The following is a 26142-nucleotide window of genomic DNA, read 5'->3' as shown; positions in this document are numbered from 1 at the left end:
CTTGGGATCATTTTGACCCCACGGGGTGAGATCTTGCGTGGAGCCCCAGATCGAGGGAGATTATCAGTGGTCTTGTATGTCTTCCATTTCCTAATAATTGCTCCCAGTTGATTTCTTCAAACCAAGCTGCTTACCTATTGCAGATTCAGTCTTCCCAGCCTGGTGCAGGTCTACAATTTTGTTTCTGGTGTCCTTTGACAGCTCTTTGGTCTTGGCCATAGTGGAGTTTGGAGTGGAACTGAGGTTGTGGACAGGTGTCTTTTATACTGATAACAAGTTCAAACAGGTGCCATTAATACAGGTAACGAGTGGAGGACAGAGGAGCCTCTTAAAGAAGTTACAGGTCTGTGAGCGCCAGAAATCTTGCTTGTTTGTAGGTGACCAAATACTTATTTTCCACCATAATTTGCAAATTAATTAATAAAAAAATCCTACAAATTGATTTTCTGGATTTTATATCCTCATTTTGTCTGTCATAGTTGAAGTATACCTATGATGAAAATTACAGGCCTCATCTTTTTTAAGTGGGAGAACTTGCACAATTGGTGGCTGACTAAATACTTTTTTTCCCCCACTGTGTGTGTGTGTGTGTATATATATATATATATATATATATATATATATATATATATATATATATATATATATATATATATATATATATATATATATATATGATGTTGTATATAGCATTGACATTAAAACAAGATAAATATTTGTCCATCCTTTTCTGCTATGCTTGCAGATGTGTATCATACTGTGAGCCTAATCAAAAGTATTTATAACGAAGAAAACAAAATGTATATGTTGTAACGTTTAAACGTAAAACGTTTTACACTGCATGGATCACCGGTGCGGTTGAATGCAGAACTCAACATGTATTGTAGTGGAGTAGCCAGCCTTGGCTACTAATCAAATGCTGCTGTAATGGGCCTACGTGTGGTTATTCATTGTCAAACTTTAAAAACCGAACCCAGACTGCAACATTTCCGTAGCCTAGCTAGGACTGTGGCATGTGTCTGTACACTTTCCCTCCGCTGCCCGCTGTGAACGGGACACACGAATTGATGTTGAATTCACCAATGAGAGCGCATCAGGCTACACTTTCATAAAGTTGTTGACTCATTTATACTCCCTTGTGACCACTTTTTGTCCCGCAGGCCTTGTTTGACATGTGCACTAGCGTATTAGCTAGCCACGTCATGACTGACTTGTGATCATTCCCAGCCTTGCCTTACAGTCGTCCGTTTTCTTAGATATTGAATCATTTAAAACTGTAACGGTGCATCCCGAATGGGTTGTGGAAGGACACAATGTACCAGGCCAGCTGTGATTTGCAATATGTTTGACATCAAAGAAAAAAGGTATTGGTGAATGATATCAATTATGCATTAAACTGGATCCATCTTCTGCCAACAATACAACAAGTAGTTAAAACACACAACTAAATGTCATCACAAATTTAACAAAAATAAAATACATTTGTCTTCAGATAAACTCCATAAATGCTTGGGATATATTGTCCACGTCACTGAGGGTATGCAACAAAATACAGAATTAACCACCAACAACTTTTTAAAGGATAAAATAGTTTTATTTATAGTCTCATAGTAAAGGTAGGCCTCAACTTGCAAGACAATTCTTGGCAGTATGTACAACATACTTGTAATTTCCATGGAATGGAATCAAAGATCTATCTAGTATACACTAACCATACCCTAAAAAAGGGGTGGGAGGGGAAATAAATGGAGGGAGGGGGGGGGGGGGAATATACACACACATTTCCTAGATGCAAAAGGCTTCTTTTTTTAGTTGAGTCAGCGACATTTAAGATTTTACTGTGTAATTCACAACATATTGACTTAATTTTCTCCTCATATTGATAATCCATATCTATTTCATACTTTGAAGGAAAAATACAAGCGACAAATTGGTATTTTTCAATGATTTGTGAGAATACAAAATGCATCACTTTTTTTTTTGAGAACTTGAAAACATCCAATCAATAACCATTTTTTTTTATTTTTTATTTTATTATCAAGATTCCTAACTTTTGCTCTGCCACCTAAATTCATTCACTAGTTCAAAGCTAAAGGACGAAATACGATACAAGTTTTGGAATCTTTTTTCATAACATCAATTATTTTCCACAAAGGGGATGATATTTAATTTCTAAAACTTGTCAAAATGGAAAAGATCTGCAATCCTGTTGGCCTGAGGTTTGTTTATCACATCAAAAGTACTTTTTTTTGTGTGTGGGGGAAAAAACAAAAACACAAAAAGTACAAATGATTTGACGGTATGCCTCTCCAACCGACAGGACGACTCTTCTAAGCGTGTGTATAAATTCTAAAACAGGTTCTTATCAAGATAAATTGATGAAATAAAATAAAAGTATTACGTGTTCTCAGTGCTTGGAGTACGGCTCCCTCTCTTCTCTCCGTAGTTTTCAGCCGAGAGGAGAGAGTACGTAGTAGAGGGTACAAAAGCATCGAGTCCTTTAGGTAGTGAAGCTGCCTCATGTTGGGGTTTTGGATAGTTGCTGAGAGACACCAAAGCTGTGAAGTCAGAAAGAGAGAGGACAGAAAAGGAAGAAAGGAACCGACAAGGGGAAAAAAAAAAAACAGAAGCTTTGCACGTCCTATTCTAAAATCAGTCTCCTTTTCTTCCTCCCAGCTGGCTTCCCTCCCTCCCCAGGGGATGGCGTGATGAAAGAACGGCAGGATAGACAGATCGGCAGGGACGGATGGCGTCTGCACTCTCCAGCGAGAGCACATTCAGCGATATGCAGGGAGGGAGGGAAGGAGGAGGTGGTAGTGAGAAATAGAGGACAAGCACCGACTACTGGACCAGTAACTGTGCATGCAGTACCCCTCCACGCCAGGCATGGAGCTGTGGGCTGGCCCGTCGCTCTAGCTGGCCTCCACTCGGAGCTTCTTCCTGGGGGCGGGGGGTTCCTCTGGCTCGGACTCGGAGCTGGAATCAGAGCCTCCGTCGAAAGCGGACACAGCGCTGCCTTTAGGGTTGGTGTACAGGCTGCTGTCTGAAGAACTGTAGCTGGCCTGGAGCTGGGTCGAACCCTTCACCTTCTCCAGGGCACGCACTGCAAGGGAGAGACAATAGAGCGAGGGGGGGAGGAGGAGAGAGCGAGGGGAGGAGGAAGAGAGAGCGAGGGGAGGAGGAGGAGAGAGCGAGGGGAGGAGGAAGAGAGAGCGAGGGGAGGAGGAGGAGAGAGCGAGGGGAGGAGGAGGAGAGAGCGAGGGGAGGAGGAGGAGAGAGCGAGGGGAGGAGGAGGAGAGAGCGAGGGGAGGAGGAGGAGAGAGCGAGGGGAGGAGGAGGAGAGAGAGCGAGGGGAGGAGAGAGAAAAGAGGGATGGAGAAAGAAAGGAAAGAGGATGAAGAAGAGAGCGAGGGAGGGGGGAATACAGCGAGGGAGAATACATAAAGGGGTGGGGGAAATGAAGAGGTCAACATTTGGCCCATAAGCAGACAAACACACAAGCTACAGGAAGAGATGGTCCGTAGGTACGGTAGATTCTCCATCATACTACAGGTAGATGGTCCGTAGGTACGGTAGATTCACCATCATACTCACCTTGCTGCTCCAGCAGTGCGTTCTGCCTCTTCAGGTCGTCGATGTCCTGCTGGTGGGTGTGGTTTTTCCTCCTCATGTACTGGATATAGTCCGTGGCTTTGTCTAGGATCTGAGCTCGGGACGCCTGTTTGATTGATTGCTGTTGGAAACAAAGGAAAAACTCATTTGACACGAGGCAAGGGTTGCAGTGACATCACCGACTAACCCCTCCCACCCAGCAACCGTAATACCCCGACTGACCGGGGCCACACTACCAGACCCTCCCCCCCCGGGGCCACACTACCAGACCCTCCCCCCCCGGGGCCACACTACCAGACCCTCCCCCCCCGGGGCCACACTACCAGACCCTCCCCCCCGGGCCCACACTACCAGACCCTCCCCCCCGGGGCCACACTACCAGACCCTCCCCCCCCCGGGGCCACACTACCAGACCCTCCCCCCCGGGGCCACACTACCAGACCCTCCCCCCCGGGGCCACACTACCAGACCCTCCCCCCGGGGCCACACTACCAGACCCTCCCCCCCGGGGCCACACTACCAGACCCTCCCCCCGGGGCCACTATAATGTAGTCCAACAACTGGAGCCTACGCCGTGAATGAAGCTGAAAAGGATGATGATAATGTGACATTTACATCAATAAAACCTTTCCTTTAACACTTCTGAAAAGGAGAGAATACTTTATATCAGACTAAATCCAGAATTATCCAGAACTCTACAAATGATAAGCCTGGCCGGAACAAAACTCTCACGAATGTGAAGCTAAATGTGAGCCAAAAATAGTTTACATTTCCATAATTTGACCGTTTCTCTGTCTGTCACATACAAATTCATCAGTATGTTTCTATGACGAACCAGGCTTCGAGAGGAGGGACAGAGACTGATCAAGTGACTACACAGATCAAAATAGATTAACATTTTTTTTTTTGGGCATCAGCGGGGACACAAGAGACGGCATCAGCATCTTCTCCAAGTCAGTCAGAACCACACAAAGCCTTGACCCAGCTTCTCCCAGTCAGTCAGAACCACACAAAGCCTTGACCCAGCTTCTCCCAGTCAGTCAGAACTACACAAAGCCTTGACCCAGCTTCTCCCAGTCAGTACTACACAAAGCCTTGATCCAGCTTCTCCCAGTCAGTCAGTACTACACAAAGCCTTGATCCAGCTTCTCCCAGTCAGTCAGTACTACACAAAGCCTTGATCCAGCTTCTCCCAGTCAGTCAGTACCACACAAAGCCTTGACCCAGCTTCTCCCAGTCAGTCAGAACCACACAAAGCCTTGATCCAGCTTCTCCCAGTCAGTCAGTACTACACAAAGCCTTGATCCAGCTTCTCCCAGTCAGTCAGTACCACACAAAGCCTTGATCCAGCTTCTCCCAGTCAGTCAGTACCACACAAAGCCTTGACCCAGCTTCTCCCAGTCAGTCAGAACCACACAAAGCCTTGATCCAGCTTCTCCCAGTCAGTCAGTACTACACAAAGCCTTTACTCTCATAACAACCCTAGCAACGATGAAGTCGACGAGAACACCAGACATCTCCACAAACCCATGAGCAACTTCCTGCTCACAGACATCAACCAAAGATGGTGGATCAATGCTGTGGTCTTACTCAGGCAAAGTACCATTGGAAATAAATGTGCACAGTTCCAGTCTGCTTAAGGAGTGGTTCTCCCATAGGCACCAATGCAATAGCAGCTGGGTCTGGTCTGATTAGTTCAGTGACTGTAGAGGAACCAGGTAACAGCTGGGTCTGGTCTGATTAGTTCAGTGACTGTAGAGGAACCAGGTAACAGCTGGGTCTGGTCTGATTAGTTCAGTGACTGTAGAGGAACCAAAAAAAAGAACCAATGAGATGTCTCGCTTTTTCTTCCGTCTCTGCATCAACAAATACAGAATTCTAATCGGTCAAGGCTGAAACGATTGGTTCTTCACAGTTTGGAATCGATTCAAATATTGCACACCAACCTGACCCGCCAGCTCTGTATACGGAGGTCATCAGACAACATCTGTGGGTGACCTTTAACGGTTCCCTTCCAACCCCCCCCCTTCCCTCTCCTGAGTTAGGGATGACAGGACTATAGGGGGGGGGGGGGGGGGTCTTTGGTTTTAAAAGTTAACAGGGTGCTGTGACTGATCATAGCCTGGGCAGTTTGGCACGCTCCGATGCCCTCAATGTCAAGAGATGTCAAAACAGGAAGCAGCAACAGATTTAGTCATAACTTCCTGCCGCTAGCCTGTGTGTCTGTGTGTCTGTTTAGAACATATCATATCTCCTCCCCATCACTCCTCTCGCTTCCATGTCATAACTAGCTTTCTATTGGATACACTGAAGGAAGTAGCTCTGTTTTCTGTGGCATTATTAAAAAATATTAATTACAGCAACACAAACCTACATATAAGATAACACATTGCAATTACATTCACTTTGTTTACCCATATTGCATTTGAACAATCCTCAGAATGATAATTCCATGACACACAGAGAGCCATGCATTTAGAGAGTGGGGACATGGAGGTTTCTGCATTATGATGATTTACATGACACTAGAAAAATAAATGACAGCCATGTTAACACCCCATCAACATTCCACGGCAGTCTTACGTCAGACAGCGCGCCGATTCCACCTGCACTGGTCCCTGTTGAGGGACGAGCGTCGCGTAGGACTGACGCCACCTGATGTAAGACAATGTATTTACATGAGGGATAGAATGTTCAGAAGGAGAATTATGATGCATTTACATGACACTACAACATTCTATGGCAGCCATGTTAGAACCCCATTAACGTTTACATGAGGAATATTTCAACAATACTATGTAACGGAATGTCTAGAATTACAACACTCCAAATTTTAAAACAAAACAAAAAGTGTCCCAACTCTAAATACATTGCTCTGAACAAACACAACAAAAACAATCCTTCCCTCCCCAAAAGGATCCCCTCTCCCTAAAAGCGTTGGGTTTTTACCTCTCTACCAACCTTTTCCCCTTGCAAGGCGGGCACCGAGTCCCGCAGGCTGTGAAAGCTGTCTTTGATGTGATCCCTACGCTTGCGCTCCAGTGCATTGTGGTGTGCTCGTTTGTCTGCCTGCAATGAGAGAAAGTCACAGGGGGGGGGGGGGGGTCCAGGGAGGTTAGGACTAGAGGTCGACCGATTAATCGGAACGGCCGATTAATTAAAGCCGATTTCAGGTTTTCATAAGAAAATCGGTAATCGCCATTTTTGGACACCGATTATGGCCAACTACATTGCACTCCACGAGGAGACTGTGTGGCAGGCTGACTACCAAGGTAAGGTGCTAGCTAGCATTAAACTTATCTTATAAAAAACAAGCAACCTTAACATAATCACTAGTTAAACTAGTAATATCAACCATGTGTCGTTATCTAGCTTGTCCTATAATCGATGCGGTGCCTGTTGATTGAATGATAAACCACAGCCTACTTCTCCAAACGGGTGATGATTAAACAAACGCATTCGCGAAAAAAAAGCACTGTCATTGCACCAATGTGTACCTAACCATAAACATCAACGCCTTTAAAATAAATACACAAGTATATATTTTTAAACCTGCATATTTAGTTAATATTGCCTGCTAACATGAATTTCTTTTAACTAGGGAAATTAGGTCTCTTCTCTTGCGTTCCATGCAAGCAGAGTCAGGGTATATGCAGCAGTTTGGGCCGCCTGGCTCGTTGCTAACTGTGCTAACTTCCTTCCTAACAAAGGCCGTAATTAATTTGCCACAATTGTACATAATTATGACGCAACATTGAAGGTTGTGTAATGTAACAGGAATATTTAGACTTAGGGATGCCACCCGTTAGATAAAATACGGAACGGTTCAGTATTTCACTGAAAGAATAAACGTTTTGTTTTTGAAATTATGGTTTCCAGATTTGACCATATTAACGACCTAAGGCTCGTACTTCTGTGTGTTTATTATATTATAATTAAGTCTATGATTTGATATTTGATAGAGCAGTCTGACTGAGCGGTGGTAGACAGCAGCAGGATCGTAAGTATTCATTCAAACAGCACTTTCCTGCATTTGCCAGCAGCTCTTTGCTGTGCTTCAAGCATTGCGCTGTTTAGCCTATCAACTCCCGAGATTAGACTGGCAATACTATAGTGCCTATAAGAACATCCAATAGTCAAAGGTATATGAAATACAAATGGTATAGAGAGAAATAGTCCTACAATAACTACAACCTAAAACTTCTCACCTGGGAATACTGATGTCTCATTAAAAAGGAACCACCAGCTTTCATATGTTCTCATGTTCTGAGCAAGGAACTCAAACGTTAGCTTTCTTACATGGCACATATTGCACTTTTACTTTCTTCTCCAACACTTTATTTTTGCATTATTTAAACCAAATTGAACAGGTTTCATTATTTAGACTAAATTGATTTTATTGATGTATAATATTAAGTTAAAATAAGTGTTCATTCAGTATTGTTGTAATTGTCATTATTACACATCTTTAAAAAAACATTAATAAAAATAATAAATCTAATTTCGGCCTATTAATAAGTACCAGCTTTTTTTGGTCCTCCAATAAAATCGGTATCAGCATTGGAGAAAAAAAACAAATCGGTCGACCTCTAGTTCAGCGACGAACTGTCCCCATGAATCCCTACCAGCACCAGTTCAGAGTCGTGTGTGTGTGTGTGGCCCATCCAAGACTGGGCAGGCAGTGAGTTGGCGAGGCAGCTAAGGAGTTGTTCACGGAGGAAACTGACTGCCACCATAGATCTAGAATATTCATTTATGATTATATTCTACATCATTCTATGGCTTTGTTTATTTCTACAATTGGGATAGTAACACTGGCACCACCGCACCCCACGAGTGACTAGAACTGACCCCAGCGCGGCTGTGTTCTTCAGGGTTGACTAGAACTGACCCCAGCACAGCCGTGTTCTTCAGGGTTGACTAGAACTGACCCCAGCACAGCCGTGTTCTTCAGGGTTGACTAGAACTGACCCCAGCACAGCCGTGTTCTTCAGGGTTGACTAGAACTGACCCCAGCACAGCCGTGTTCTTCAGGGTTGACTAGAACTGACCCCAGGGTGGAGAAAGACACTAAACCCATTCAGATGAGGTGAAAGGGTGGGTGAGGGGTGAAATGGTGACATCGTGTTTTAGTGTTAAAGTTTCTAATTCGCCAACACCTGACAACTAGGACTAAATGACAAATTATTAAGAGTTCTGTTCTGGGTTAGGACTGGTATTTAACAACTTGAGGATGTGTTATTCGGCACTGTAACATGGGGGATGCATCTGTATAGATGAATTTACTGATGCTGGTGTGTTCTTATACAGTGAAATGCATCTTCAGATGCTGTTTTTGTAATGCATTGTAAAGGCCTATTGTATTTGTTATGGAGCATTTGATAAGATGTGTGTTACGGCCTAACAGTGGGCACATTTTGTGTTTTAGGCGTATGGCTATATATAGCCTGTTGTTCTGAACACAAACCTCAATTATCCATGTGATCTGCCGTCTAGTGAAGATCACCTTTAGTCTCTATAGAACACACACAAGACAGACATCTAGTGGGGATCATCTATCCAACACGGAGACAGCCCTTCCTCAGCCACACCATACTGCTGCCAGGGCCTCATCTACCCAACACGGAGACAGCCCTTCCTCAGCCACACCATACTGCTGCCAGGGCCTCATCTAACACAGAGACAGCCCTTCCTCAGCCACACCATACTGCTGCCAGGGCCTCATCTAACACAGAGACAGCCCTTCCTCAGCCACACCATACAGCTGCCAGGGCCTCATCTATCCAACACGGAGACAGCCCTTCCTCAGCCACACCATACAGCTGCCAGGGCCTCATCTATCCAACACGGAGACAGCCCTTCCTCAGCCACACCATACTGCTGCCAGGGCCTCATCTATCCAACACAGAGACAGCCCTTCCTCAGCCACACCATACTGCTGCCAGGGCCTCATCTACCTAACACACATAGCTAGTGTCCCAAATGCCTCTATTCCCCAGGTAGTACACTACTTTTGACCAGGCGCAATAGGGTATAAGGTGCCATTTGAGACGCAACCATAGTTAGTCCATGTCTCTCTACACACTAGACTGAACAATAGAGGTTTGACAGGCTTCAGCCACCAAATAGATATACTGCACTGAGTGACTATCAGGCCCGTCAAACCCGCTCCGTCAGGCCCGACAAACCCGCTCCAGTCAGGCCCGACAAACCCGCCCAGTCAGGCCCGACAAACCCGCCCAGTCAGGCCCGACAAACCCGCCCAGTCAGGCCCGACAAACCCGCCCAGTCAGGCCCGACAAACCCGCCCAGTTATATTGTTTCTTTTATGCACATTCTCATCCACTGTAAAAACACTCGTAGCCTTTAGATATTTACAAGATGTTACGTGACTAGGGCTAGGCCCAGAGCAACAGTAGCTCCCAAAAGGTCCTAGACTCTGACTCATAACCAATTATGTACTGTATATAAACCCTGGATTGCTGATGCTGCGTATTGGCCAGAGAGAGGCTGGTCATATTGGCCGAAGGAGCAATCCTCCATAGGAATGAATGGAATTCTACAGTATTTTAATCAAGCAAGTCTCTTCTTATTGGTGTCCTTTAGTAGTGGTTTCTTTGCAGCAATTAGACCATGAAGTTCTGATTAACACACTGTCTCCTCTGAACAGTTGATGTTGATATGTGTCTTTTACTTGAACTCTGAAGCATTTACTTGGGCTGCAATTTCTGATGTGCAGTTCAATGAATTTATCCTGTGCAGCTGAGGTAACTCCTTTCCTGTGGCGGTCCTCATGAGAGACAGTTTCGTCATAGCGCTCGATGGTTTTTGCAACGGCACTTGATGAAACTTTAAAAGTTGACATTTTTCAGATTAAGACATAAAGGTCAGTCAAAGTAATGGACTGTCGTTTCGCTTTGCTTATTTGAGCTGTTCTTGCCATAATATGGACTTTTACCAAATTGGGCTATCTTCTGTATACGAACCCTAACTTGTCACAACGGATTGTCTCAAACGCATTAAGGAAAGAAATTCCACAAATTAACTTTTAACAAGGCACACCTGTTAATTGAAATGCATTCCAGATAACTACCTCATGAAGCTGGTTGAGAGAATGCCAAGAGTGTGCAAAGCTGTCGTCAAGGCAAAGGGTGGCTACTTTGAAGAATCTAAAATATATTTTGATTCCATGTGTGTTATTTTATAGTTGATGTCTTCACTATTATTCTAGAATGCAGAAAATAGTACAAAGAAAAACCCTTGGTGTCCAACGTGTGTGTAATAATATATATATATTATTATTTTCATAAATGGCAAACCAAATAATAAATGCATTTCTATAGCTTCCAAAATATTTTTCAGAATGGTGGGGGAGTGCAAAGATGGGGGCACGTTGGCTTCAAAACAGTGCCCTGTCAATCATCTAGTGTATATATTGTCAGATGCAGTGGATCAATAAAGGTTACGAGACAGAGTGTTTTGGTTCCAACTTGTCTACAGGGTTTGGCCAGGCCTGTGTGAAAGTAACATTAGAATTGGAAGCCCCACCAAATCTCTCTATGACAAGTTATTAGAGGAATGCATGAAGAGTCTGGGACATGTAGTGAGTCTCCACAGCTGTCCCGGGGTCTGGGACATGTAGTGAGTCTCCACAGCTGTCCCGGGGTCTGGGACATGTAGTGAGTCTCCACAGCTGTCCCGGGGTCTGGGACATGTAGTGAGTCTCCACAGCTGTCCCGGGGTCTGGGACATGTAGTGAGTCTCCACAGCTGTCCCGGGGTCTGGGACATGTAGTGAGTCTCCATAGCTGTCCCGGGGTCTGGGACATGTAGTGAGTCTCCACAGCTGTCCCGGAGTCTGGGACATGTAGTGAGTCTCCACAGCTGTCCCAGGGTCTGGGACATGGACATCTGTAGAGCCTCACTACTAGGGTCTGGGACATGTAGTGAGGCTCTACAGATGTCCTAGGGTCTGGGACATGTAGTGAGGCTCTACAGCTGTCCTAGGGTCTGGGACATGTAGTGAGGCTCTACAGCTGTCCTAGGGTCTGGGACATGTAGTGAGGCTCTACAGCTGTCCTAGGGTCTGGGACATGTAGTGAGGCTCTACAGCTGTCCTAGGGTCTGGGACATGTAGTGAGGCTCTACAGCTGTCCTGGGGTCTGGGACATGTAGGGAGGCTCTCTGCTGTGTTCAATAGTAATTTACTGATGTCGGTTAGATTCATTTAATTCCATCTTGTTCATTTCTTTCGTTCTGTGATATCAATGTGCAGTTTCTCTAGAGATAAAACGGATCAAGCCCAAACTGTGCGATGTAGCAGGAAGTTGTAGTTTCCAACAGGCCAATAGTCTACATAGTTTAGCGCAGAAAACAAGGTAATTAACTACAATGCCCATAATCCATTGCGCGCCTACTTGCCCAGTCTGTGTGGGGACAGATGCGGAGAAAAGCGAGAAGATGCGATTGAGAGGGATAGAGAAAGGTTGCTTGGTGAGGTATCTCTACCTGAAAATACATCTAAGTAAGGGATGGGTAAAACCGCCAGCCTATCAGATTGAGGCTGTTTGGAGGGCAAACTCAGTATTAGGAAGGTGTTCTTAATGTTTTGCACACTCAGTGTATATCTAGGCTTATCTAACGACACAGTACTGTCTATCGAGTCATTTCCAAATAAGAGGGAAGAGCATTGTGTGTCACCAGGCCTTCATCTCCAGTTACTTAAGCACACAATATCACACCATCTGTTCATACAACCGATAACATGCTTCTCAATGGCTTAGTTAGAACCAAATCACTCGCATTCTATTCACACAGCTGACCATCAACATGACAAAATGTTGGGTGACGGATGTAACCGTGGTTCTCGAGTAGAGTAACGGGGAGGGTCGCCAAATGACCTATGGGAACCTCCTCCCCCTTCACACAATGTGATTAAGATGCTTAATATCAAAAGATGTTTAACAGTCACGATCTTAATGTACCCATGTGACCTCTGTCACTATAAAAAGACAGTGTGACATACTGTTTAGATGTAGCCCAAAACCCCACGGATGTGGAGGAACCAAATGAAAGCTTGGCGACCCATTTACTCTACTAGAAAAAATAAGTTACATCCGTAACTCGGCGTTCTCTTTCATTTTCATAACGGGGTCACCAAACGAAATATGGGAGAGGCTGTAAAAATTATTGTTTTGTAATTTGCTATATTGTATTTACTTCGCCACCATGGCCTTTTGTTGCCTTTACCTCCCTTATCTCACCTCATTTGCTCACGTTGTATATAGACTTGTTTCTACTGTATTATTGACTGTATGTTTGTTTTACTCCATGTGTAACTCTGTTGTTGTTGTATCTGTCGAACTGCTATGCTTTATCTTGGCCAGGTCGCAATTGTAAATGAGAACTTGTTCTCAACTGGCCTACCCGGTTAAATAAAGGTGAAAAAAAAAAACAGAGTGGGATAACTCACCATTTAACTTTATCCAGATGAATCCCTGGGACGTCCTTGTATCCACCACAGGATGTAATAGAATAGAATAACCCAGCAGTGTAACAGAGAATTTCAACTGTCGTACACAACCGGTATAGACAAGCAAGCTGAAAGCCGGGTGGCTTCAAATGGGTGCCATAGCACAACCAAGAGTGGAAGGCTTTCGTATAGAACCTCCATGAGCCTTTACAGTATATATAGTGTAGTATTATTGACCAGAGCCCTATGGTCTTACATCAGTGTCACTGGCAGTTGATAAGTAAGTATCAACAAGGTCCACAGTGTGTGAACTTATCTTATCCTACTTATCTGGGTTGAGAGAAAGTGCCATGTAACAGAAACGTATGTCCTTAAAAATGTTTTTAAAAAAGACATGGGTATTTGTCCAAGTTTCAGCAACACCGAGTCCAGGAAGACCCCTCTGGTTGTGTGTGTTGTTGCCACGACGTCAAACACGGCAAAGTGTACGCAACGGTGAGCGATGAGGCGGACGAAATACCGCTACGATTAAGGGCTGGTTAGCGTGTGATGATGAAAGCACCTCGGGTAAGAAGGCCGAAGCAATACCTTAGATCCATCTTCGGCTAAACTGAGGCATGAAGGATGGAATGTAAATTCTTCAAAACAGACTTGGTATTGACAGAGCTCAAATAGCTCAAGTGAAGACAGGGCCTCAAAATGGTGGTCTTATCAGTGATCATAGAACAACATCTAACTCCCATAAGGGTACGGAAGGAGCTTTAGGGGAGCCGTAGCCTGCTGGAGGAAGTCAAAATAGCAGGAATTGGACAGAGACGATAGCGATTCTACACGGTCGACACACAACTTCCTGAACACATTCCAACTAGAAATACAGGGTTTACGAAGAAGATACAATTCAGGTAGCCAGAGTATCAATTACCAAGGAGGGAAAGGGCTGTGCTCGAAGACAACGGTAGCTTTTTGTTTCGGTGTGTCTCGGTGTATGCGTCGATTGCCCTTTGGTATCGGCTTCGGATGCGCCGAGAGAAAGTTAGACACGTCGTGATTCGGGGTCGAGACTCCCGCTTAAATATGTATCAAGATCCGGGCTCGAACTCCCGCCGACATGAAGTCATCGGAATGGCACAATCAAGCATGAACTGTCAAGTCTCGGCATTGGTGGACTCGGTCAAGCGAGGATCCGGAAGCCTACAGCGTCGCTGAGCTCCGTGATCACAGCTGAACTACAAGCGAGGACCCAGAAGCCTACAGCGTCGCTGAGCTCCGTGATCACAGCTGAACTACAAGCAAGAGAGCTGGATCAAAGGGCTGGTGTGGCCAGGTGTCAACAAGCAACAACAAAAAAAAGGTACAACAGACAAGGATGGAAATGCCCGACAAAAAACAAACAAAAAAGTTAGCTAATATGGTCAGGCACAATAACGTGAGTGGATTAGATTTTTTTTAAATCAACTACTAACTGCACCAAAAATCAACTACTAACTGCACCGATTCGAGTCGTTGAAGAATCGTAATTCCGTAAGAAAGTAATCCAAAAAGGGATTAATAATATTAAATCTCATAATGTAAAAAAAACAAAAACGTGAGAGTGAAGAAAATACAAACGTCACATCGCCTTTTTAATAGTGACAGGTCACATGGGTACAGTAAGGGTGTGACGTCACTATAAACATCTTTGATATTAAGCCTCTCAAATCACATGGCGTGAAGGGGAAGGAGGTTCCCATTGGTCGTTCAGCGACCAATTACAAAAACAGAAGAAAACCTCCAATCGTTGCTGAGTGGAGTAAGTGTTTGAATCCCAAATTGCGCACACTTTCCTTTGTAGTGCACTACTTTTGACGAGGGCCCATAGGACTCCGGCCAAAAGTAGTGCACTATACAGGGAACAGGGTGCCATGCGGGACAAATGAATATAGTGAAGTAGACTAGAGTACAGTAGTATAGCAGACGTAACTGTTCTCCAACTAAACCAGTGGCACCCTGCATTATGCTGAAAGTCTTCAGAACTATGTTGCATTGAGAGACAGCAAGTCACTGACTGCACTTCCAACATGGTCATTCTGACACTCAGAATAACGTGTCACTAAAAACAGCTAGATACTTCTGGTGCTGATACACACACACACACACAGTGTCCGTACACTATGCCCTGTTATCGAGAGGTCTCATCCCTTATCAGTGTGTGTTCCCCTTTAATAACAATGTTCCCCGGAGACTGACTAGGTGGGTCCCAGTGGAAGCTATTGTCTTACAGGAGCCAGTATGTCTGGGTTAACTATGTAAAAACTAAAACGATATATCTCAGATATGAGTCACATCACATCTCATGTTTGAGGCGCATTAAAAACAGATTTATATGAGGAATCGATTGGAACCGTCGACAACAAAATATTATTTTGTAGGTTACATGAAAGTGAGATGTGCAAAAACAGTCTAATTGTTCTCATAGTCCAATCCTCATCCAAATGGTCAACCATGATACATAATTGTTTTTTGAATATCATATTGTAAGTTGTAGTATTTGTGGAGTTTGAAAAATATGACATAAAAGCCCTGCCTAGATGATTAGTGTTCACTGTGTATCGAGAACATTCTGCAGCTAAATGTTAAGTCGATGCGAATCAGTTTGATAAAGACTGGCCTAGCTGACAGGGGAAAAAACATGATGTGCTGGTATGCAAAAGTACTGTATGTCCTGCCACCAGCATGCGCGTTTTCTTCACCGGTAGGCAACGTGGCCGCGTCATTCATTCAGCCTGCCAGCAGCCCAGTAAGTACACTGTGACCTGTCCAGTAAATATGGCACTAATCACTAGCTAGCTGAAACACAGACAAGAATATAGCTGTGAGCAGCAATGAATGGGGTTCAGAAGATGAAAGGACAAGATCAGTTGGATAACAAAACAAGCACCATCTTTCGTGTATGTTCAATTAGTGACAGCATTACCATGTTTCTCTCTCTCAATACCACAAGGATGACGCAAGTGAAGTTTAATGCTGGAGGTTGGTAATTATTCTTAAAGTCTAAAGTCATTAACATATGGAGTTTATATAGCATACCAATTCAGAGGTTAATTTGACTAATGGTTTATGTTAAGATGAGTGAAATATTTTCAGTGTTACTTTGAACGAAGCAGCTAATCATTATTATATTTATTAGAGACTATATAGCAAATCTGCAGTCAATTTCACATCAGATTTTTTTTTTACATTATTTTTTGCGTTAGCATATGTGCTAACATGAATCTATAGGTACAGTGCGACCATTGAAGACTGATGTAAGGTGTCCAAATACAAAAATTTGGCGTATGTTTCATGAGGAGAAGACTATCGCAGATCATCTTAGGCACGCCCATGATAACAAGCTTTAAATCGATTGGCCACTGTGGAGTGGATTTACAGTGGTTTAAATAAACATGTAAAAATCAGCCATCTTTTGACCAATCCCTTGGGCTCAAACTAATTTAAGACATGGGGGCCCATATTCTAAATTTGGTGTCATTTGGACCTATGGTTCATGAGAAGATTTTTTAAAAGTAATGACACTTTTTTAATATGTGCTAATATGTATGTACTGGTATAGGTGTGGCCATGTTTGAATACATCAGCGTTATCTTCTCAAACTCTCTAGGGACTATTGTGAATTTGGTGTTTATTTGTACGTATAATTTACGAGACTGAGGAAAATCTATCCCGACAGACCTGATGGGTCCACATGCTGGAATTGGTTCAGCCTGAGGAAATACACAGACATACAAAGTTGTCTGTGTGAAATGGGGCGACGGATATGAGGGTTTAAGTGAGAAGGCCTATAACAGAGCCACTTATAGGCCAATCCGTGCCATTCTTTTAGACCCAGTTACTCATGGCCTCTAGGTTGTGTGCCAAATAATAAATTTAAATCATGTAACTTCAGCATAGATTGCTATGTCAAGAAAAAAGGGATCCAACCGCAAGGGGTCCAAATGCAAGGGGCCATATAAAAAAACACATTCTTATTTTCAATGACGGCCTAGGAATGGTGGGTTAACTGCCTCGTTCAGGGGCAGAACAGATTTTCACCTTGTCAGCTCGGGGGATTCAATCTTGCAACCTTACAGTTAACTAGTCCAACGCAATAACGACCTGCCTCTCTCTCGTTGCACTCCACAAGGAGACTGCCTGTTACGCGAATGCAGTAAGCCAAGGTAAGTTGCTATCTAGCATTAAACTTACACTATAAAAAATCATAATCTCTAGATAACTACACATGGTTGATGATATTACTAGATATTATCTAGCGTGTCCTGCTCATACAAGCATCTAAGTATCTGACTGAGCGGTGGTAGGCAGAAGCAGGCGCATAAACATTAATTCAAACAGCACTTTCGTGCGTTTTGCCAGCAGCCCTTCGTTGTGCGTCAAGCATTGCGCTGTTTATGACTTCAAGTCTATCAACTCCCGAGATGGGAGTGTAACCGAAGTGAAATGGCTAGCTCATTAGCGCGCGCTAATTGTCGTTGTGTTGCTGGTTCGAGCCCAGGGAGGAGCGAGGAGAGGGACGGAAGCTATACTGTTACACTGGCAATACTAAAGTGCCTATAAGAACATCTAATAGTCAAAGGTTAATGAAATACAAATGGTATAGAGGGAAATAGTCCTATAATAAACTACAATCTAAAACTTCTTATCGTGGAATATTGAAGTCTCATGTTAAAAGGAACCACCAGCTTTCATATGTTCTCATGTTCTGAGCAAGGAACTGAAACGTTAGCTTTCTTACATCGCACATATTGTACTTTTACTTTCTTCTCCAATACTTTGTTTTTGCATTATTTAAACAAAATTGAATGTGTCATTATTTACTTGAGGCTAAATTGATTTTATTGATGTATTATATTAAGTTCAAATAAGTGTTCATTCAGTATTGTTGTAATTGTCATTATTACAAAAAAATAAATAATTGGCCGATTAATCGGCATCGGCTTTTTTGGTCCTCCCATAATCGGTCGACCTCTAGTTTAAATCATTTCTAACTAGTTAATTTCTGCTAGTTCGTTTTTGCTACCATGTGGGTTTTAGCTTCCTTGAGCCTGCTAACTGAGGAGTGTTAATTCACCTGTTTCCATACACGTTTCTTTTTAAAACATTTATCTTACAAAGGAGTTGTTTAATCTAACTGATTAACTATTTATGTGTACATTGTATTTGGGAATTAACTTGTTTTTTTCTAATCTTTACAGGAAAATTGCCACGGACACTATCTGATGTGTGGAGACATTTCACTGCAGCTAATGTAGAAGAAAAAGCGGTGTACATTTACAAATACTGTGCCAAATCATATGTGAAGAACGCAACAAAGATGCAGAATCATCTGGCCAAGTGCATAAAGTTCCCTCAGCACTGACAACAGCGCAACCTCTGACAATAGTCCCTCTACTTCTATTCGAGGTGAAAATGATGCATCAGACACCTTATTGATAGCAACAGCTCATGGTCCTCCTGGAATCAGAAGTTTTGACTCAATGGACGAATAGAGTCAGAGAAATGCTGATGAATGTCTTGCTCGAGCTGTGTATGCAACTGGTTCACCTCTGATGCTCACAGGCAATGTGTGTTGGAAGAGATTTCTGAATCTTCTTCGCCCAGCATGCACTCCTCCAACCAGACATGCTTTATCTACTCATTTGCTGGATGCAGAGTTCAACAGAGTTCAAGTGAAGGTCGAGCAAATCAGAGAAAGCAGACTATTGCAATCATCTCTGATGGGTGGTTGAATGTTTGTGGGCAAGGAATAATTAACTATATCATCTCCACCCCTCAACCAGTATTCTACAAGAGCACAGACATTGGACAGACACATTGGTCTCTACATTGCAGATGAGCTGAAGGTAGTCATCAATGTCCTTGGACCAGAGAAGGTATTTGCACTGGTGACAGACAATGCTGCGAACATGAAGTCTGCTTGGTCTGAAGTGGAGGAGTCCTACCCTCACATCACACCCATTGGCTGTGCTGCTCATGCGTTGAATCTGCTCCTCAAGGACAACATAGCACTGAAAACAATGGATACACTCAACAAGAGAGCCAAGGAAATGGTTAGGTATGTGAAGGGTCACCAAGTTAAGGCAGCAATCTGCCTCACCAAGCAAAGTGAGAAAAATAAGAGCACCACATTGAGGCTGCCCAGCAACACCCACTGGGGTGGTGTGGTCATCACATTTGACAGTCTCCTGGAGGGGAAGGAGTCTCCAAGAAATGGTCATATCACAGTCTGCTGATATGGACAGCCCCATCAAGAGGATCCTCCTGAATGATGTATTTTGGGAGAGAGTGGTAAGCAGCCTGAAACCTATAGCAGTAGCCATTGGACAGATTGAGGGAGACAATGCTATCCTGTCTGATGTTCAGACTCTGCTTGTAGATGTAAGAGAAGAAATACATACTGCCCTGCCAACTTCACTGTTGCTCCAAGCAGAGGAAACTGCAGTTCTGAAATACATCAAAAAGCGTGAAGACTTCTACCTGAAGCCCAAACACGTCACAGCATACATGTTGGACCCCATGTCTGCTGGCAAGAACATCCTGTCTGATGCAGAGATCAACAAGGCCTATGGTGTCATCACTACAGTGTCTCGCCACCTTGGCCTGGATGATGGCAAGGTTCTTGGCAGTCTGGCGAAGTAAACTTCCAAGCAAGGGCTTTGGGATGGAGATGCAATATGCCAGTCGTGCCAACATATCTCATCAGTCACCTGGTGGAAGAGACTTTGTGGATCTGAGGCTCTTTCCCCTGTTGCCTCCATCATCCTCCAAATCCCACCAACATCAGCCTCCTCAGAGCGCAACTGGTCCTTGTTTGGTAACACACACATCAAATCACGCAACAGGCTGACCAATACAAGGGTTGAAAAATTGGTGGCCATTCGGACAAATGTGAGGCTTTTTGAGCCTGACAACGAGTCATCCTCAACAAGGTTGGAAAGTGACAGTGAAGAGGAAGCCTCAAGAGTATGATGTTCAAAAGGTATTTTGAATTGGAAGGATTCAATCAATTTGTAATTATGTCTACTTATGAGGTAAAAGGTTTGTGTTTCTGTCTCCATATGATATGGTAAATATATCCAAAGCAAAAACCAATTACATTTAAAATTGTATTAATATATATATATATATATATATATATTTTTTTTTTCACCTTTATTTAACCAGGTAGGCTAGTTGAGAACAAGTTCTCATTTGCAACTGCGACCTGGCCAAGATAAAGCATAGCAGTGTGAGCAGACAACAAAGAGTTACACATGGAGTAAACAATTAACAAGTCAATAACACAGTAGAAACCAAAGGGGGAGTCTATATACAATGTGTGCAAAAGGCATGAGGAGGTAGGCAAATAATTACAATTTTGCAGATTAACACTGGAGTGATGAATGATCAGATGGTCATGTACAGGTAGAGATATTGGTGTGCAAAAGAGCAGAAAAGTAAATAAATAAAAACAGTATGGGGATGAGGTAGGTGAGAAAGGGTGGGCTATTTACCAATAGACTATGTACAGCTGCAGCGATCGGTTAGCTGCTCAGATAGCTGATGTTTGAAGTTGGTGAGGGAGATAAAAGTCTCCAACTTCAGCGATTTTTGCAATTCGTTCCAGTCACAGGCAGCAGAGTACTGGAACGAAAGGCGGCCAAATGAGGTGTTGGCTTTAGGGATGATCAGTGAGATACACCTGCTGGAGCGCGTGCTACGGATGGGTGTTGCCATCGTGACCAGTGAGCTGAGATAAGGCGGAGCTTTACCTAGCATGGACTTGTAGATGACCTGGAGCCAGTGGGTCTGGCGACGAATATGTAGCGAGGGCCAGCCGACTAGAGCATACAAGTCGCAGTGGTGGGTGGTATAAGGTGCTTTAGTGACGAAACGGATGGCACTGTGATAGACTGCATCCAGTTTGCTGAGTAGAGTGTTGGAAGCCATTTTGTAGATGACATCGCCGAAGTCGAGGATCGGTAGGATAGTCAGTTTTACTAGGGTAAGCTTGGCGGCGTGAGTGAAGGAGGCTTTGTTGCGGAATAGAAAGCCGACTCTTGATTTGATTTTCGATTGGAGATGTTTGATATGAGTCTGGAAGGAGAGTTTGCAGTCTAGCCAGACACCTAGGTACTTATAGACGTCCACATATTCTAGGTCGGAACCATCCAGGGTGGTGATGCTAGTCGGGCATGCGGGTGCAGGCAGCGACCGGTTGAAAAGCATGCATTTGGTTTTACTAGCGTTTAAGAGCAGTTGGAGGCCACGGAAGGAGTGTTGTATGGCATTGAAGCTTGTTTGGAGGTTAGATAGCACAGTGTCCAAAGACGGGCCGAAGGTATATAGAATGGTGTCGTCTGCGTAGAGGTGGATCAGGGAATCGCCCGCAGCAAGAGCAACATCATTGATATACACAGAGAAAAGAGTCGGCCCGAGAATTGAACCCTGTGGCACCCCCATAGAGACTGCCAGAGGACCAGACAGCATGCCCTCCGATTTGACGCACTGAACTCTGTCTGCAAAGTAATTGGTGAACCAACAAGGTGCATATATTAATGTGCATATCTTTCTGTTAATTCCCATATATTGTCATTCATTCCCATATATTGTCATTAATTCCCATATATTCTCATTAATTCCCATATATTCTCAATAATTCCCATATATTCTCAATAATTCCCATATATTCTCAATAATTCCCATATTCTCAATAATTCCCATATATTCTCATTAATTCCCATATATTCTCATTCATTCCCATATATTCTCATTCATTCCCATTGATAATTTTCATCTCTGAATATTCCCCAAAATGTGCAACCTTAGTAGTGAGTACGGCCCAGTACATCACTGGGACCGAGCTCCCTGCCATCCAGGTCCTCTATACCTGGTATGGTCAGAGGAAGAAGGGCCCCAAAAAAATGGTCAAATATTCCAGCCACCCAAGCCAGACAAGCTGTACAAGTGCAATGTCTGGAACCAACAGGACCCTAAACAGCTTCTACCCCCAAGCCATAAGACTGCTAAACAAGATTGTGTAAACATTTGATTAACTATTTAGCGGAACTCTTGCACCGACACCCATACTGACGCCATACACACTCACCACATACTCTGCTGCTACTGTCTATTATTTATCCCGTTGCCTAGTCACTTTAACCCTACTTATATGTACATAGCTACCTCAATTACATAGTACATAGACTTGGTACTGGTACTTCCTGTATATAGCCATGTTTTCATTACACACTCTTTATTCCTTGTGTCACTATTTATACTTCTTGTTTTATCTTTAGCTCTGCATTGTTAGGACCGGCCCTGTAAGCATTTCACTGTTGGTCTACACCTGTCGTTTAAGAAGCATGTGACAAATAAATACAACTTCATATCATTTTCACTCTGAATCCCCTAAAAACAAAACAGTGGCTCTGACTTCTTTCCTTACTTGACAATGCAGTCATTTATTAAGTAAACGGATACTGTTGTCACTAGCCAGCTATATATAGTAAATTCCCATTTCAAAAGCATCGCATTGGCAATTTAATTGCCACTTCATGATTAAACAGATGACCTAGAAGTGTAATTTGGCAAAAGCGCATCTGGTCGTGAACAGCCTAGGAGAAGCTGGTTAGTATTTTTTGTACCTATGCTTCGGCTTGCTGCCTTGTTTTTCAGGATTGGATTTATTCTAAATATAGCATAAATTCCATGTCTCCCCTTTAGCCGCATGTGGGATGAACATACACTTCAATATATGGACAAGATGATGTGTGTGAAAGCAAAAACATCGGCTTGATGGATATATCCCATTATGTAAAGTAAATCATAGTTGCCACAGGACAAATTGCCAACTCCTGTCCAAACCCCCCAGTTTTCAGCTACCTCCTTGCATTCTGGCTACTAGTTACATCCTCCGTGTGTGTGTGTGTGTGTGTGTGTGTGTAATGGTATATTCGGGGGAGGGGGGGTATGTGGCTAGGTTTGCATGCTAGTTAACAACATGGTTGGTTGATTTATTCTCACTCACTAAAAATGCAGGACAGCCTTTTATTCCGCCACAGTATCCATTCCCACCATCACTTGTTAAATTTTCCGGGAATGTGTATCATCTAACGTTAGCTAGCAGGAGGAACATATATATATATATATATTTTTTATATGATCACGGCATCATTCCAATACATTTGATAGAATTCCAATACATTTGGATATATTTAACATTACGCACCACATTGTGATATCTCGGTGAGTCTTCCTGTAAAAAGAAACAGAACAGAAAAGTACGATTGTAGGCCACAATTCCATGTAGCTTGATCTAGCTAACTAGCTAATTTAGTTAGCAATCAATTATACCCCCCCCCCCATATAATTGCAGCAAACCTAATGCAAAGAATATCTGTAGCTCGCTGGTAAGTGAACATAATCCATTTGTGAGTCAGCACTGCTAGTGCTTGCTACTAGCTGAGCTAGCTAACCTTTTATGAGCTGTTGATGTGTTTGTGGATTAACGTTAGCTCGCTACCAGTTACTGTACTAGCCGGGTAGTTAGCAACTAGCTAGCAGCCACGGGTTCATCAATACTAGGCTTTTTTTAAATGGCTCGTTACCGAGTCAACAAGCTATAGCAAAGTAACGAAATATATACATTTACTCACGTCACTATCGACTTCGATATCATCGTTATCACTCATTCTTCGGTGAAATGGTGAATTTAAAATGAAAGGATAGCTCACAACATGAAGCAAACACCTGACGATGAGGAAAAAGCACAGACAAGACAAGACCCTCTTCTCCTACAGTCAAGAACGAAAGAAATAAGACTAAACGAACACTATTTTACACGTGACTGCCTCAACACAGACAGCTACCGTTCCGCAATATGCCTGTAGGTGTATGGGATTTGTAGTTTTTTGTACTATTTCAACCAATTACTCAAAATCATGAAGTGGCTTGTCTATTAACTACATTACCCACAACTGAAACGAATGCAGTGCGTCAGAATAACGTCAAAAGCGTTCTATTTTTCCTCGCGATGAAGGCTGGGATGTGTAGTTTAGACAGGAGCTGCTTCAGTGGGGCAACGATTGAGACACGTGGATCGCTACAATAGCGATATCGGCCTCTTATACTGTCAATGTTGAATCTTCTTTATTTATTTTTCTATTTAGTAACAAATGCGATATACATGTGTAATAGGCATGAACATTTATTTTAACACATTTGTCTTTGCTGTGTAAATCCTGCAACTGTGCTTTACATTGCATCTACTGATTGTAAAGTGTTTCCTTATTTAAAACGAACCTATTTTTCATCAAGGTCAACTATTAAGCTCCCCTACTCTGCATAAAGATTGTGGGGGCAGCCCTGAGCGTATAGGGAATAATCTAGGCTTTTTTTCTCCACAAAATCGTACTCTATATAAGGAGCTTACACAGTGGATTATTTGAGCTGCTCCATCAGTGGATCGGCAAATGTGTAAAAACACGCATAGTGAGAGTAGCATCCATTCCCCAACAGGTCAGGAGGGCACTGGCAGCTGCCAACGACACCCCCACCAACCACGTACACACTCGCCTTGACCCCCATCCATCCTCTCTCTCTTTCCCTCCCTTCATCCCTCATTCTATCCGCAGACTAGCTCTCTCCCTCTCTCTGACCAGACCCCCCCCACCCACACAGATTCAGACCTTTCCTGCCATCCCTCTTTTTCCACCCCCTGTCTTTCCCTCCCTCCCTCCCTCCCTCTTTTGCCCTGTCCCACACCAGCAGCAGTGTACATAAAGCTGTAGGCTAAACAGGGTCACCCAGTTAAGAGGGCCGTAGCAGCATAACAGTCCATTTAAAGGGATGACAACACAAAAGGCCAGGCTTTAATAATGCATTCCGGCAGCGCTGCGGAACCACTATGCTTGTCTCCCAAATGGAACCCTACGTCCTATATAGTGGACTACTTTTAACTATACAGGTCCCATAGGGCTCTGGTCAAAAGTAGTGCACTATGTAGGGAATAGGGTTCCATAGGGCTCTGGTCAAAAGTAGTGCACTATGTAGGGAATAGGGTCCCATAGGGCTCTGGTCAAAAGTAGTGCACTATGTAGGGAATAGGGTTCCATAGGGCTCTGGTCAAAAGTAGTGCACTATGTAGGGAATAGGGTTCCATAGGGCTCTGGTCAAAAGTAGTACACTATGTAAGGAATAGGGTCCCATAGGGCTCTGGTCAAAAGAAGTGCACTATGTAGGGAATAGGGTCCCATAGGGCTCTGGTCAAAAGTAGTGCACTATGTAGGGAATAGGGTTCCATAGGGCTCTGGTCAAAAGTAGTGCACTATGTAGGGAATAGGGTTCCATAGGGCTCTGGTCAAAAGTAGTGCACTATGTAGGGAATAGAGTGTCATTTAGGACACCGTCAATTTTTATTGAACCTTTATTTAATTAGGCAAGTCAGTTAAAAACAAATTCTTATTTACAATGACGGCCTGCTCTGGTCAAACCCTAACGATGCTGGGCCAATTGTGCACCGCCCTATGAGACTTCCAATCACAACCGGTTGTGATACAGCCTGGAATCAAACCAGGGTCTAGTACTGCGATGCAGTGCCTTAGACTGCCGCGCCACTCGGGAGCACTCCATCTAGCTTCCTCTGTTCTGCAAGTACCACAGGAGGGCTAGGAAGACGGCTGGAGGGACGTGTGATTCTAGACAGGAGGAGCAAACGTGTGGTTGTTCAGCTATCGTGAAGAAAAAACAGTGATCGACTAAAAACGTCAAGAAATTCCATTTGAATTTTCCTGAGAAAAAAAGCTGTATTTAACAATCACACACTGGACTGAAAAACGTACAGCAGAACAACATCACATGATAATCCTGAGGGAAACAGAGGGTCTATGAGTTCTACCGCCTTTGATGCCTCCATCCCCCATGACGTCTTATCACTGTCTGTCAGAAGTAGGCTGCAGAGGTCTATGAAAAACCCTGTCAGTGGCAACCATTGATTGGCCTGTAGTCTGACAGAGAGAGAGAGAGAGAATATTTACTTCACCCCTT

The 26142-nt window shown here is 43.6% G+C and overlaps 1 protein-coding gene across 6 annotated transcripts; it reads right to left on the bottom strand.

The window, feature by feature from the left end:
* Window positions 1-1572: 1572 nt before the first annotated feature.
* LOC109880262 (protein max) lies at window positions 1573-23991 on the bottom strand. Of its 6 annotated transcripts, none has more exons than XM_031800472.1 (6): window positions 23754-23983; window positions 23327-23353; window positions 6562-6681; window positions 6196-6267; window positions 3595-3733; window positions 1573-3103 (listed from the first exon to the last, which is right to left on the bottom strand). In XM_031800472.1, the coding sequence occupies exons 1-6, from the start codon at window positions 23787-23789 to the stop codon at window positions 2913-2915; spliced, it is 585 nt and encodes a 194-aa protein (XP_031656332.1). In that variant the 5' UTR covers window positions 23790-23983; the 3' UTR covers window positions 1573-2912. The 6 variants fall into 6 exon arrangements, with proteins under 6 accessions (XP_031656332.1, XP_031656333.1, XP_031656336.1 ...); XM_031800473.1 differs by having other exon boundaries at window positions 6574-6681; window positions 23754-23946; XM_031800476.1 differs by lacking the exon at window positions 6196-6267 and having other exon boundaries at window positions 23754-23991.
* Between the last annotated feature and the right edge of the window lie 2151 nt (window positions 23992-26142).

This window comes from Oncorhynchus kisutch, linkage group LG21 (genome assembly GCF_002021735.2).
Source record: "Oncorhynchus kisutch isolate 150728-3 linkage group LG21, Okis_V2, whole genome shotgun sequence".
Lineage (NCBI taxonomy): Eukaryota > Metazoa > Chordata > Actinopteri > Salmoniformes > Salmonidae > Oncorhynchus > Oncorhynchus kisutch.
This window is presented reverse-complemented; position numbering and strand designations above follow the sequence as displayed.